Source organism: Nerophis lumbriciformis, linkage group LG30 (assembly GCF_033978685.3).
Source record: "Nerophis lumbriciformis linkage group LG30, RoL_Nlum_v2.1, whole genome shotgun sequence".
In the NCBI taxonomy this organism is placed as follows: domain Eukaryota; kingdom Metazoa; phylum Chordata; class Actinopteri; order Syngnathiformes; family Syngnathidae; genus Nerophis; species Nerophis lumbriciformis.
This window is the reverse complement of record NC_084577.2, coordinates 32,832,312-32,845,657: the sequence shown is the minus strand read 5'-3', so window position 1 is coordinate 32,845,657 and position 13,346 is coordinate 32,832,312. Positions and strand designations below refer to the sequence as shown.

Genomic DNA, 13,346 nt, shown 5'->3' with positions numbered 1-13,346 from the left:
ACCGAACCCACTAGCTGCGCAAGCTAGCTCAGCAATCAGCTAAACAGACTCAATAACTCCACGCTGATGTCTTGAAGAGTTTACTGAGGAATTAGTGAAAGTGAAACAATACAAAAAGAATGTCATTATAAGTTAATAATACTAACACCGACACCGGTAAACGTGTTAGCATATTAGCTAATGACGCTGGCTTGATGACATTATGGCAGCATGTAGAAAAAACACATTTAGTAAGTTCAAAGCGTTGTAGTTGTATTGTAAAAGTTATAAAGGTTGCTTGCAGTGATGAATGAAGAATCCATGCGAGTAGAAAGACTCTAAACGGCTAGAAGACTGCAGAACCAAAAAGATGGCGCTAGAGCCAGAGCACAACCAATAACACACCTTTTCAGTGTCTTTGCTCCTTTTTGTTTTTTTACTATTTGGTTTATTGCCGTCAGCCAAGAAAAATCCATGAGTTGGCCGCACAATTTTATTAGCCGCAGTGTGCAAAGTGTAGGAAAATAGTAGTGAGTTATAGTCCAGTACTTTCAGGCCACCTCCGTCACACCTTTTGTTTGCGCAGAACACCAACGAGCAGCTGTTGTGCAGCGTGAAGAACATGCAGCGAGATGGCCACGCCCTCTTCAACGCCACGCTGCCTGCAGACTGGAAACACCAGCAGGATCGCAAAGAACCAGGTGAGCCTCAGCAGATCCTGGATCACTTTCCTTAACTGGACCAGCTTGGAACCTTCCTGAACATCAGCCTCGTCAAACGTGATTTAGCAGCTGTCAAACATTCATCTTAGTCCTACAAGCTTGTTGAACATGCAGATCAATCAAACATTCATCTTAGTCCTACAAGCTTGTTGAACATGCAGATCAATCAAACATTCATCTTAGTCCTACAAGCTTGTTGAACATGCAGATCAATCAAACATTTATCTTAGTCCTACAAGCTTGTTGAACATGCAGATCAATCAAACATTCATCTTAGTCCTACAAGCTTGTTGAACATGCAGATCAATCAAACATTCATCTTAGTCCTACAAGCTTGTTGAACACGCAGATCAATCAAACATTCATCTTAGTCCTACAAGCTTGTTGAACACGCAGATCAATCAAACATTCATCTTAGTCCTACAAGCTTGTTGAACACGCAGATCAATCAAACATTCATCTTAGTCCTACAAGCTTGTTGAACACGCAGATCAATCAAACATTCATCTTAGTCCTACAAGCTTGTTGAACACGCAGATCAATCAAACATTCATCTTAGTCCTACAAGCTTGTTGAACACGCAGATCAATCAAACATTTATCTTATTCCTACAAGCTTGTTGAACATGCAGATCAATCAAACATTCATCTTAGTCCTACAAGCTTGTTGAACACGCAGATCAATCAAACATTCATCTTAGTCCTACAAGCTTGTTGAACACGCAGATCAATCAAACATTCATCTTAGTCCTACAAGCTTGTTGAACACGCAGATCAATCAAACATTCATCTTAGTCCTACAAGCTTGTTGAACACGCAGATCAATCAAACATTCATCTTAGTCCTACAAGCTTGTTGAACACGCAGATCAATCAAACATTCATCTTAGTCCTACAAGCTTGTTGAACACGCAGATCAATCAAACATTCATCTTAGTCCTACAAGCTTGTTGAACACGCAGATCAATCAAACATTCATCTTAGTCCTACACGCTTGTTGAACACGCAGATCAATCAAACATTCATCTTAGTCCTACAAGCTTGTTGAACACGCAGATCAATCAAACATTCATCTTAGTCCTACACGCTTGTTGAACACGCAGATCAATCAAACATTCATCTTAGTCCTACAAGCTTGTTGAACACGCAGATCAATCAAACATTTATCTTAGTCCTACAAGCTTGTTGAACATGCAGATCAATCAAACATTCATCTTAGTCCTACAAGCTTGTTGAACATGCAGATCAATCAAACATTTATCTTAGTCCTACAAGCTTGTTGAACATGCAGATCAATCAAACATTCATCTTAGTCCTACACGCTTGTTGAACATGCAGATCAATCAAACATTCATCTTAGTCCTACAAGCTTGTTGAACATGCAGATCAATCAAACATTCATCTTAGTCCTACAAGCTTGTTGAACATGCAGATCAATCAAACATTCATCTTAGTCCTACAAGCTTGTTGAACATGCAGATCAATCAAACATTTATCTTAGTCCTACAAGCTTGTTGAACATGCAGATCAATCAAACATTCATCTTAGTCCTACAAGCTTGTTGAACATGCAGATCAATCAAACATTCATCTTAGTCCTACAAGCTTGTTGAACACGCAGATCAATCAAACATTCATCTTAGTCCTACAAGCTTGTTGAACACGCAGATCAATCAAACATTCATCTTAGTCCTACAAGCTTGTTGAACACGCAGATCAATCAAACATTCATCTTAGTCCTACAAGCTTGTTGAACACGCAGATCAATCAAACATTCATCTTAGTCCTACAAGCTTGTTGAACACGCAGATCAATCAAACATTCATCTTAGTCCTACAAGCTTGTTGAACACGCAGATCAATCAAACATTCATCTTAGTCCTACAAGCTTGTTGAACACGCAGATCAATCAAACATTCATCTTAGTCCTACAAGCTTGTTGAACATGCAGATCAATCAAACATTTATCTTAGTCCTACAAGCTTGTTGAACATGCAGATCAATCAAACATTCATCTTAGTCCTACAAGCTTGTTGAACATGCAGATCAATCAAACATTCATCTTAGTCCTACAAGCTTGTTGAACACGCAGATCAATCAAACATTCATCTTAGTCCTACAAGCTTGTTGAACACGCAGATCAATCAAACATTCATCTTAGTCCTACAAGCTTGTTGAACACGCAGATCAATCAAACATTCATCTTAGTCCTACAAGCTTGTTGAACACGCAGATCAATCAAACATTCATCTTAGTCCTACAAGCTTGTTGAACACGCAGATCAATCAAACATTTATCTTATTCCTACAAGCTTGTTGAACATGCAGATCAATCAAACATTCATCTTAGTCCTACAAGCTTGTTGAACACGCAGATCAATCAAACATTCATCTTAGTCCTACAAGCTTGTTGAACACGCAGATCAATCAAACATTCATCTTAGTCCTACAAGCTTGTTGAACACGCAGATCAATCAAACATTCATCTTAGTCCTACAAGCTTGTTGAACACGCAGATCAATCAAACATTCATCTTAGTCCTACAAGCTTGTTGAACACGCAGATCAATCAAACATTCATCTTAGTCCTACAAGCTTGTTGAACACGCAGATCAATCAAACATTCATCTTAGTCCTACAAGCTTGTTGAACACGCAGATCAATCAAACATTCATCTTAGTCCTACAAGCTTGTTGAACACGCAGATCAATCAAACATTCATCTTAGTCCTACACGCTTGTTGAACACGCAGATCAATCAAACATTCATCTTAGTCCTACAAGCTTGTTGAACACGCAGATCAATCAAACATTCATCTTAGTCCTACACGCTTGTTGAACACGCAGATCAATCAAACATTCATCTTAGTCCTACAAGCTTGTTGAACACGCAGATCAATCAAACATTTATCTTAGTCCTACAAGCTTGTTGAACATGCAGATCAATCAAACATTCATCTTAGTCCTACAAGCTTGTTGAACATGCAGATCAATCAAACATTTATCTTAGTCCTACAAGCTTGTTGAACATGCAGATCAATCAAACATTCATCTTAGTCCTACACGCTTGTTGAACATGCAGATCAATCAAACATTCATCTTAGTCCTACAAGCTTGTTGAACATGCAGATCAATCAAACATTCATCTTAGTCCTACAAGCTTGTTGAACATGCAGATCAATCAAACATTTATCTTAGTCCTACACGCTTGTTGAACATGCAGATCAATCAAACATTCATCTTAGTCCTACACGCTTGTTGAACATGCAGATCAATCAAACATTCATCTTAGTCCTACAAGCTTGTTGAACATGCAGATCAATCAAACATTTATCTTAGTCCTACAAGCTTGTTGAACATGCAGATCAATCAAACATTCATCTTAGTCCTACACGCTTGTTGAACATGCAGATCAATCAAACATTCATCTTAGTCCTACAAGCTTGTTGAACATGCAGATCAATCAAACATTCATCTTAGTCCTACAAGCTTGTTGAACATGCAGATCAATCAAACATTTATCTTAGTCCTACACGCTTGTTGAACATGCAGATCAATCAAACATTCATCTTAGTCCTACACGCTTGTTGAACATGCAGATCAATCAAACATTCATCTTAGTCCTACAAGCTTGTTGAACATGCAGATCAATCAAACATTCATCTTAGTCCTACAAGCTTGTTGAACATGCAGATCAATCAAACATTCATCTTAGTCCTACAAGCTTGTTGAACATGCAGATCAATCAAACATTCATCTTAGTCCTACAAGCTTGTTGAACATGCAGATCAATCAAACATTTATCTTAGTCCTACAAGCTTGTTGAACATGCAGATCAATCAAACATTCATCTTAGTCCTACACGCTTGTTGAACATGCAGATCAATCAAACATTCATCTTAGTCCTACAAGCTTGTTGAACATGCAGATCAATCAAACATTCATCTTAGTCCTACAAGCTTGTTGAACATGCAGATCAATCAAACATTCATCTTAGTCCTACAAGCTTGTTGAACATGCAGATCAATCAAACATTCATCTTAGTCCTACAAGCTTGTTGAACATGCAGATCAATCAAACATTTATCTTAGTCCTACAAGCTTGTTGAACATGCAGATCAATCAAACATTCATCTTAGTCCTACAAGCTTGTTGAACATGCAGATCAATCAAACATTCATCTTAGTCCTACAAGCTTGTTGAACATGCAGATCAATCAAACATTCATCTTAGTCCTACAAGCTTGTTGAACATGCAGATCAATCAAACATTCATCTTAGTCCTACAAGCTTGTTGAACATGCAGATCAATCAAACATTCATCTTAGTCCTACAAGCTTGTTGAACAATCCAACTCATGTGCTCCTGATGAGTGAATTTCAACACTTTGACAAAAGTACAAACTTGTTTTTTCAGGAGTGTTTGGAATGGATCGCAGCTACAGCTACAGCGCCAGCCTAGGCAAATATTTCCACAAAGGTACAGTAAGTGGTCCTCATAAACATCACCACGCCATCCTCAGGCACAGCCTGGTATTGCAAGATGGAAAGTCTAGCATGTCAGATAGTGAACACAACTTAGATAATACGAATAATAATAATAGTTTAGGGCTTAGAGCTTACCAAAAACTGGCTTTTGGTAGAGATGAGCCCTAACCTCGGACCACTCAAGGTGGGCAGGGCTAGACTCTTGGCTTTTTCACTTACATGGAACACATGTTGAGTAGGTCTTACTTTCATACATATCAACTCACACAAGGTACACATGTACATACATATCAACTCACACAAGGTACACATGTACATACATATCAACTCACACAACATGTACATACATATCAACTCACACAAGGTACACATGTACATACATATCAACTCACACAACATGTACATACATATCAACTCACACAAGGTACACATGTACATACATATCAACTCACACAAGGTACACATGTACATACATATCAACTCACACAACATGTACATACATATCAACTCACACAAGGTACACATGTACATACATATCAACTCACACAACATGTACATACATATCAACTCACACAAGGTACACATGTACATACATATCAACTCACACAACATGTACATACATATCAACTCACACAAGGTACACATGTACATACATATCAACTCACACAAGGTAGGATCCTAACCTAAGAGGTATTTTGAAATAAGACAAAAAGAAAAAGCCTTGAAAATAATACAAGTTAAATATAATAAAGTCAAAGATAATAACCAAACATTTGCTTCATTCTTCAGCTAACAAAAACACAACATGTGTAATAAAAAGACACAATAGACATGATTATAGGACATACACACAATAAACATGATTATAGGACATACACACAATAGACATGATTATAGGACATACACACAATAAACCCTAACCCTGACCCTTAGGTCTACTACACTACTGTATTTAATGTTGTCATTATGGTGGTACTTAATGAATACTTAGGTCTACTACACTACTGTATTTAATGTTGTCATTATGGTGGTACTTAATGAATACTTAGGTGTACTACACTACTGTATTTAATGTTGTCATTATGGAGGTACTTAATGAATACTTAGGTCTACTACACTACTGTATTTAATGTTGTCATTATGGAGGTACTTAATGAATACTTAGGTCTACTACACTACTGTATTTAATGTTGTCATTATGGTGGTACTTAATGAATACTTAGGTCTACTACACTACTGTATTTAATGTTGTCATTATAGTGGTACTTAATGAATACTTAGGTCTACTACACTACTGTATTTAATGTTGTCATTATGGAGGTACTTAATGAATACTTAGGTCTACTACACTACTGTATTTAATGTTGTCATTATGGTGGTACTTAATGAATACTTAGGTCTACTACACTACTGTATTTAATGTTGTCATTATGGTGGTACTTAATGAATACTTAGGTCTACTACACTACTGTATTTAATGTTGTCATTATGGTGGTACTTAATGAATACTTAGGTCTACTACACTACTGTATTTAATGTCATTATGGTGGTACTTAATGAATACTTAGGTCTACTACACTACTGTATTTAATGTTGTCATTATGGTGGTACTTAATGAATACTTAGGTCTACTACACTACTGTATTTAATGTTGTCATTATGGTGGTACTTAATGAATACTTAGGTCTACTACGGTCTACTACACTACTGTAGTTAATGTTGTCATTATGGTGGTACTTAATGAATACTTAGGTCTACTACACTACTGTATTTAATGTTGTCATTATGGTGGTACTTAATGAATACTTAGGTCTAGTAGAGTACTGTACTTAGTGAATACTTGGAGTGTTTTCCGAGTTGTTTCCTGGTGAGAAGTGATGGCGACTAGAAGGAAGTGTGTAACTAGAATCCTCTTTCTTGACTGACAGAACTGAAGGATGCGGCGATGGCGAGCAGCAGCTCTCTGAACAGCGAGAATCCTTACGCCACCATCAAGGAGCTCCCAGAGAGCAGCTACATGGAGATGAAGGCGGCCGTGCCCAGAGAGCGAGCTTACACCGACATTAGCCCAGCGCCTCTCTTCAACTCCGCCTCCTTGCACAGAAGTAAGAGTCCTAAGGTTCAAAGGTCATTGAGTTCACACAAGTTATGCATCTTTCTCCTCGCAGTGCGACAGAACTCTGTGGGCCACGCCCCCCTGGAAGACCCCCACAGTCACTACGACCTCCCCGTCAACAGCCACATCCCTGGACACTACGACCTACCTCCCCTTCGCCGCCCCCCCCTCCCCCAGGATGACGCCTCAGTGATGTCACGGCAGAACTCCACACTTCCCCCAGGTGGAGGGCGGTAGGACTCCATACTGCCCCCAGGTGGAGGGCGGTAGGACTCCATACTGCCCCCTTGTGGAGGGCGGTAGGACTCCATACTTACCCCAGGTGGAGGGCGGTAGAACTTCATACTGCCCCCAGGTAGAGGGCGGTAGAACTTCACACTTCCCCCAGGTGGAGGGCGGTAGAACTTCACACTGCCCCCGGGTGGAGGGCGGTAGGACTCCATACTGCCCCCAGGTGGAGGGCGGTAAAACTCCATACGTTGTGGGCAAGAAAAAGAGGCTTGAAAGCTGTAATGTTTTCATTCACTTGAAAAAACATGCTGTTAGCGTTCATGTTAGCACATTTACTTTGATTTCTCTTCAGCTTCCCAAAGACTTCCAAGTCTAATGTAAATGTGTAATTATGACTTTTTCAACCAACTGTGGATATATTTGTACAAGTACTTTGGAAGTCATGCACTTTAGTTCAAAAACAAACCAAGACAGAACACAAGACAATTAGTAACTAATATCATATCTGGCAGGGGCTGTTATGTACTCAACTGCAGAGAATGTCAGGCATCTATTAGGGGTTAGACGTTTTTAACCCCGCCTACAATAATCATCACTAAAACCTACTTCTTGTCTCAACACTCGAGACCAAGGGTGTCTAAACTTCATCCGCGAGGCCTGCATACTGTCAGACATTTTTGTATTCGTATATTGTTTTGTGTAAAAAGGCTAGAAAAAGTTGTTTAATTGTATTCCTATCATGTATATTGTTTAGTTGTATTCCTATCATGTATATTGTTTAGTTGTATTCCTATCATGTATATTGTTGTATTCTCATCATGTATATTGTTTAGTTGTATTCCTATCATGTATATTGGAACAAACATTAGCCTGTAAGTCGCACGCTATACTTCCAATTCATCAGTTTGCTTTAGCAACTTTATTTTCGCTAAATGTTTAAACTTTGACTCTTTTTGAGTCAAAACAATTATTTGAGGGCAGCACGGTGGAACAGGGGTTAGTGCATGTGCCTCACAATACAAAGGTCCTGAATTCAATCCCGGGCTTGGGATCTTTTTGTGTGGAGTTTGCATGTTCTCCCCGTGACTGCGTGGGTTTTACTCCGGCTTCCTCCCACCTCCAAAGACATGCACCTGGGGATAGGCCCCTCCCACTTCCAAAGACATGCACATGGGGATAGGCCCCTCCCACCTCCAAAGACATGCACCTGGGGATAGGCCCCTCCCACCTCCAAAGACATGCACCTGGGGATAGGTTGATTGGCAACACTAAATGGTCCCTAGTGTGTGAATGTTGTCTGTCTGTGTTGGCCCTGTGATGAGGTGGTGACTTGTCCAGGTTGTACCCCACCCTCCGCCCGAATGCAGCTGAGATAGGCTCCAGCACCCCCCGCGACCCCGAAAGGGACAAGCGGTAGAAAATGGATGGATGTATGGACAATTATTTGAGGAAATACAGGAGAAAAAACATCGTCTGTCCAATGAATCCTTCGCCTACTTGACTGTTGCTACGCCAATCAATGAATCCTTCGCCTACTTGACTGTTGCTACGCCAATCAATGAATCAATGAATCCTTCGCCTACTTGACTGTTGCTACGCCAATCAATGAATCAATGAATCCTTCGCCTACTTGACTGTTGCTACGCCAATCAATGAATCCTTCGCCTACTTGACTGTTGCTACGCCAATCAATGAATCAATGAATCCTTCGCCTACTTGACTGTTGCTACGCCAATCAATGAATCAATGAATCCTTCGCCTACTTGACTGTTGCTACGCCAATCAATAAATCAATGAATCCTTCGCCTACTTGGCTGTTGCTACGCCAATCAATGAATCAATGAATCCTTCACCTACTTGACTGTTGCTACGCCAATCAATGAATCAATGAATCCTTCACCTACTTGACTGTTGCTACGCCAATCAATGAATCCTTCGCCTACTTTACTGTTGCTACGCCAATCAATGAATCAATGAATCATTCGCTTACTTGACTGTTGCTATGCTAATCAATGAATCAATGAATCCTTCGCCTACTTGACTGTTGCTACGCCAATCAATGAATCAATGAATCCTTCGCCTACTTGACAGTTGCTACGCCAATCAATAAATCAATGAATCCTTCACCTACTTGGCTGTTGCTACGCCAATCAATGAATCAATGAATCCTTCGCCTACTTGACAGTTGCTACGCCAATCAATAAATCAATGAATCCTTCGCCTACTTGACTGTTGCTACGCCAATCAATGAATCCTTCGCCTACTTGACTGTTGCTACGCCAATCAATGAATCAATGAATCCTTCACCTACTTGACTGTTGCTACGCCAATCAATGAATCAATGAATCCTTCGCCTACTTGACTGTTGCTACGCCAATCAATAAATCAATGAATCCCTCGCCTACTTGACTGTTGCTACGCCAATCAATAAATCAATGAATCCCTCGCCTACTTGACTGTTGCTACGCCAATCAATAAATCAATGAATCCTTCGCCTACTTGACTGTTGCTACGCCAATCAATGAATCAATGAATCCTTCACCTACTTGGCTGTTGCTACGCCAATCAATGAATCAATGAATCCTTCACCTACTTGGCTGTTGCTACGCCAATCAATGAATCAATGAATCATTCGCCTACTTGACTGTTGCTACGCCAATCAATGAATCAATGAATCCTTCACCTACTTGACTGTTGCTACGCCAATCAATGAATCAATGAATCCTTCGCCTACTTGACTGTTGCTACGCCAATCAATAAATCAATGAATCCTTCGCTTACTTGACTGTTGCTACGCCAATCAATGAATCAATGAATCCTTCGCCTACTTGACTGTTGCTACGCCAATCAATGAATCAATGAATCCTTCGCCTACTTGGCTGTTGACACGCCAATCAATGATTCAATGACTCCTTCGCCTACTTGACTGTTGCTACTCCAATCAATGAATCCTTCGCTTACTTGACTGTTGCTACGCCAATCAATGAATCAATGAATCCTTCGCCTACTTGACTGTTGCTACGCCAATCAATAAATCAATGAATCCTTCGCTTACTTGACTGTTGCTACGCCAATCAATAAATCAATGAATCCTTCACCTACTTGACTGTTGCTACGCCAATCAATAAATCAATGAATCCTTCGCATACTTGACTGTTGCTACGCCAATCAATGAATCAATGAATCCTTCGCCTACTTGACTGTTGCTATGCTAATCAATGAATCCTTCACCTACTTGACTGTTGCTACGCCAATCAATAAAACAATGAATCCTTCGCCTACTTGACTGTTGCTACGCCAATCAATGAATCATTCGCCTACTTGACTGTTGCTATGCTAATCAATGAATCAATGAATCCTTCACCTACTTGACTGTTGCTACGCCAATCAATGAATCAATGAATCCTTCGCCTACTTGACTGTTGCTACGCCAATCAATGAATCAATGCATCATTCGCCTACTTGACTGTTGCTACGCCAATCAATGAATCAATGAATCCTTCGCCTACTTGACTGTTGCTACGCCAATCAATGAATCCTTCGCCTACTTGACTGTTGCTACGCCAATCAATGAATCCTTCGCCTACTTGACTGTTGCTACGCCAATCAATGAATCAATGAATCCTTCGCCTACTTGACTGTTGCTATGCTAATCAATGAATCAATGAATCCTTCACCTACTTGACTGTTGCTACGCCAATCAATGAATCAATGAATCCTTCACCTACTTGACTGTTGCTACGCCAATCGATGAATCATTCGCCTACTTGACTGTTGCTACTCCAATCAATGAATCCTTCGCTTACTTGACTGTTGCTACGCCAATCAATGAATCAATGAATCCTTCGCCTACTTGACTGTTCCTACGCCAATCAATGAATCCTTCACCTACTTGACTGTTGCTACGCCAATCAATAAATCAATGAATCCTTCGCCTACTTGGCTGTTGCTACGCCAATCAATGAATCAATGAATCCTTCGCCTACTTGACTGTTGCTATGCTAATCAATGAATCAATGAATCCTTCACCTACTTGACTGTTGCTATGCTAATCAATGAATCCTTCACCTACTTGACTGTTGCTACGCCAATCAATAAAACAATGAATCCTTCGCCTACTTGACTGTTGCTACGCCAATCAATGAATCATTCGCCTACTTGACTGTTGCTATGCTAATCAATGAATCAATGAATACTTCACCTACTAGACTGTTGCTACGCCAATCAATGAATCAATGAATCCTTCACCTACTTGACTGTTGCTACGCCAATCAATGAATCCTTCGCCTACTTGACTGTTGCTACGCCAATCAATGAATCATTCGCCTACTTGACTGTTGCTATGCTAATCCATGAATCAATGAATACTTCACCTACTAGACTGTTGCTACGCCAATCAATGAATCAATGAATCCTTCACCTACTTGACTGTTGCTACGCCAATCAATGAATCAATGAATCCTTCGCCTACTTGACTGTTGCTACGCCAATCAATGAATCAATGAATCATTCGCCTACTTGACTGTTGCTACGCCAATCAATGAATCAATGAATCCTTCGCCTACTTGACTGTTGCTACGCCAATCAATGAATCCTTCGCCTACTTGACTGTTGCTACGCCAATCAATGAATCCTTCGCCTACTTGACTGTTGCTACGCCAATCAATGAATCAATGAATCCTTCGCCTTCTTGACTGTTGCTATGCTAATCAATGAATCAATGAATCCTTCACCTACTTGACTGTTGCTACGCCAATCAATGAATCAATGAATCCTTCACCTACTTGACTGTTGCTACGCCAATCGATGAATCATTCGCCTACTTGACTGTTGCTACGCCAATCAATGAATCCATCACCTACTTGACTGTTTGCTACGCCAATGAATCAATGAATCCTTCGCCTACTTGACTGTTGCTACGCCAATCAATGAATCAATGAATCCTTCACCTACTTGACTGTTGCTACGCTAATCAATGAATCAATGAATCCTTCACCTACTTGACTGTTGCTACGCCAATCAATGAATCAATGAATCCTTTGCCTACTTGACTGTTGCTACGCCAATCAATGAATCAATGAATCCTTCGCTTACTTGACTGTTGCTACGCCAATCAATAAACCAATGAATCCTTCGCCTACTTGACTGTTGCTACGCCAATCAAGCTTCCCATACCAACATGGCGCTTTAACGTCGCACTTACCAGAGAAATATTACCAACAGGTTTGTAATGCACATGTTGAAGGTTCTATAATGTTCTGTCAAAGTTTAGAAGACTCTTTAATGAAACTTGATAGTCGCTGATCAACGTTGGCCAGCGAGGTACACAACTGATGACGTCACAGTCCAGCATAGCAATCAGGCATAATGAAATCATGCATCAAACCATATTAGGCAGCAACAATGTTCATGTAAATCTATAACATACATTTGTATTCATTAAAAGCTACATGTTGTAGAGCTACTTAGTTGTTAGCTAGCTAATATCTGTGGGCTTGCTAGTTTTACTCCACAGCAGCATGGTAATTATTTCACACATTTTCTTACCTTTTAGTGGACACGTGTTGGTGACCTTTGTAAATATCTAAAGTGTACATTTTAAACCTTTTTTGAAAATACTCCCGTCTTCCTTTTGTTGTGAGTAGCGTGTGTGTGTGCGTGTGTGTGTGTGTGAGAGAGAGAGAGAGAGCGCTTGGTGGATGGCTTTGTGCAAAACATCAATAAAGTGACAGAGTGGCAACAAAACGACAGCTTCGTCATTCCGACCCAAGTGCGGAAGTGTAAGGAGCCACTGGCGGGTAAAGTGGAGGGTGTTAACCC

The 13,346-nt window shown here is 40.2% G+C and overlaps 1 protein-coding gene across 2 annotated transcripts in view; it reads left to right on the top strand.

Annotated features, from left to right (window-relative positions):
* Positions 1–9,088, top strand: part of pear1 (platelet endothelial aggregation receptor 1) — an 81,547-nt gene extending 72,459 nt beyond the window's left edge. Inside the window, exons 20-24 of one of the 2 annotated variants that reach the window (XM_061934142.1) lie at positions 566–680; positions 5,109–5,171; positions 7,108–7,284; positions 7,348–7,551; positions 7,684–7,705. In XM_061934142.1, the coding sequence (XP_061790126.1) occupies positions 566–680; positions 5,109–5,171; positions 7,108–7,284; positions 7,348–7,532 (540 nt within the window). In that variant the 3' untranslated portion in view covers positions 7,533–7,551; positions 7,684–7,705. Of the gene's footprint in view, positions 1–565; positions 681–5,108; positions 5,172–7,107; positions 7,285–7,347 lie in introns of both variants that reach the window. The other variant, XM_061934141.1, reaches the window with a different exon arrangement.
* Positions 9,089–13,346: the final 4,258 nt, after the last annotated feature.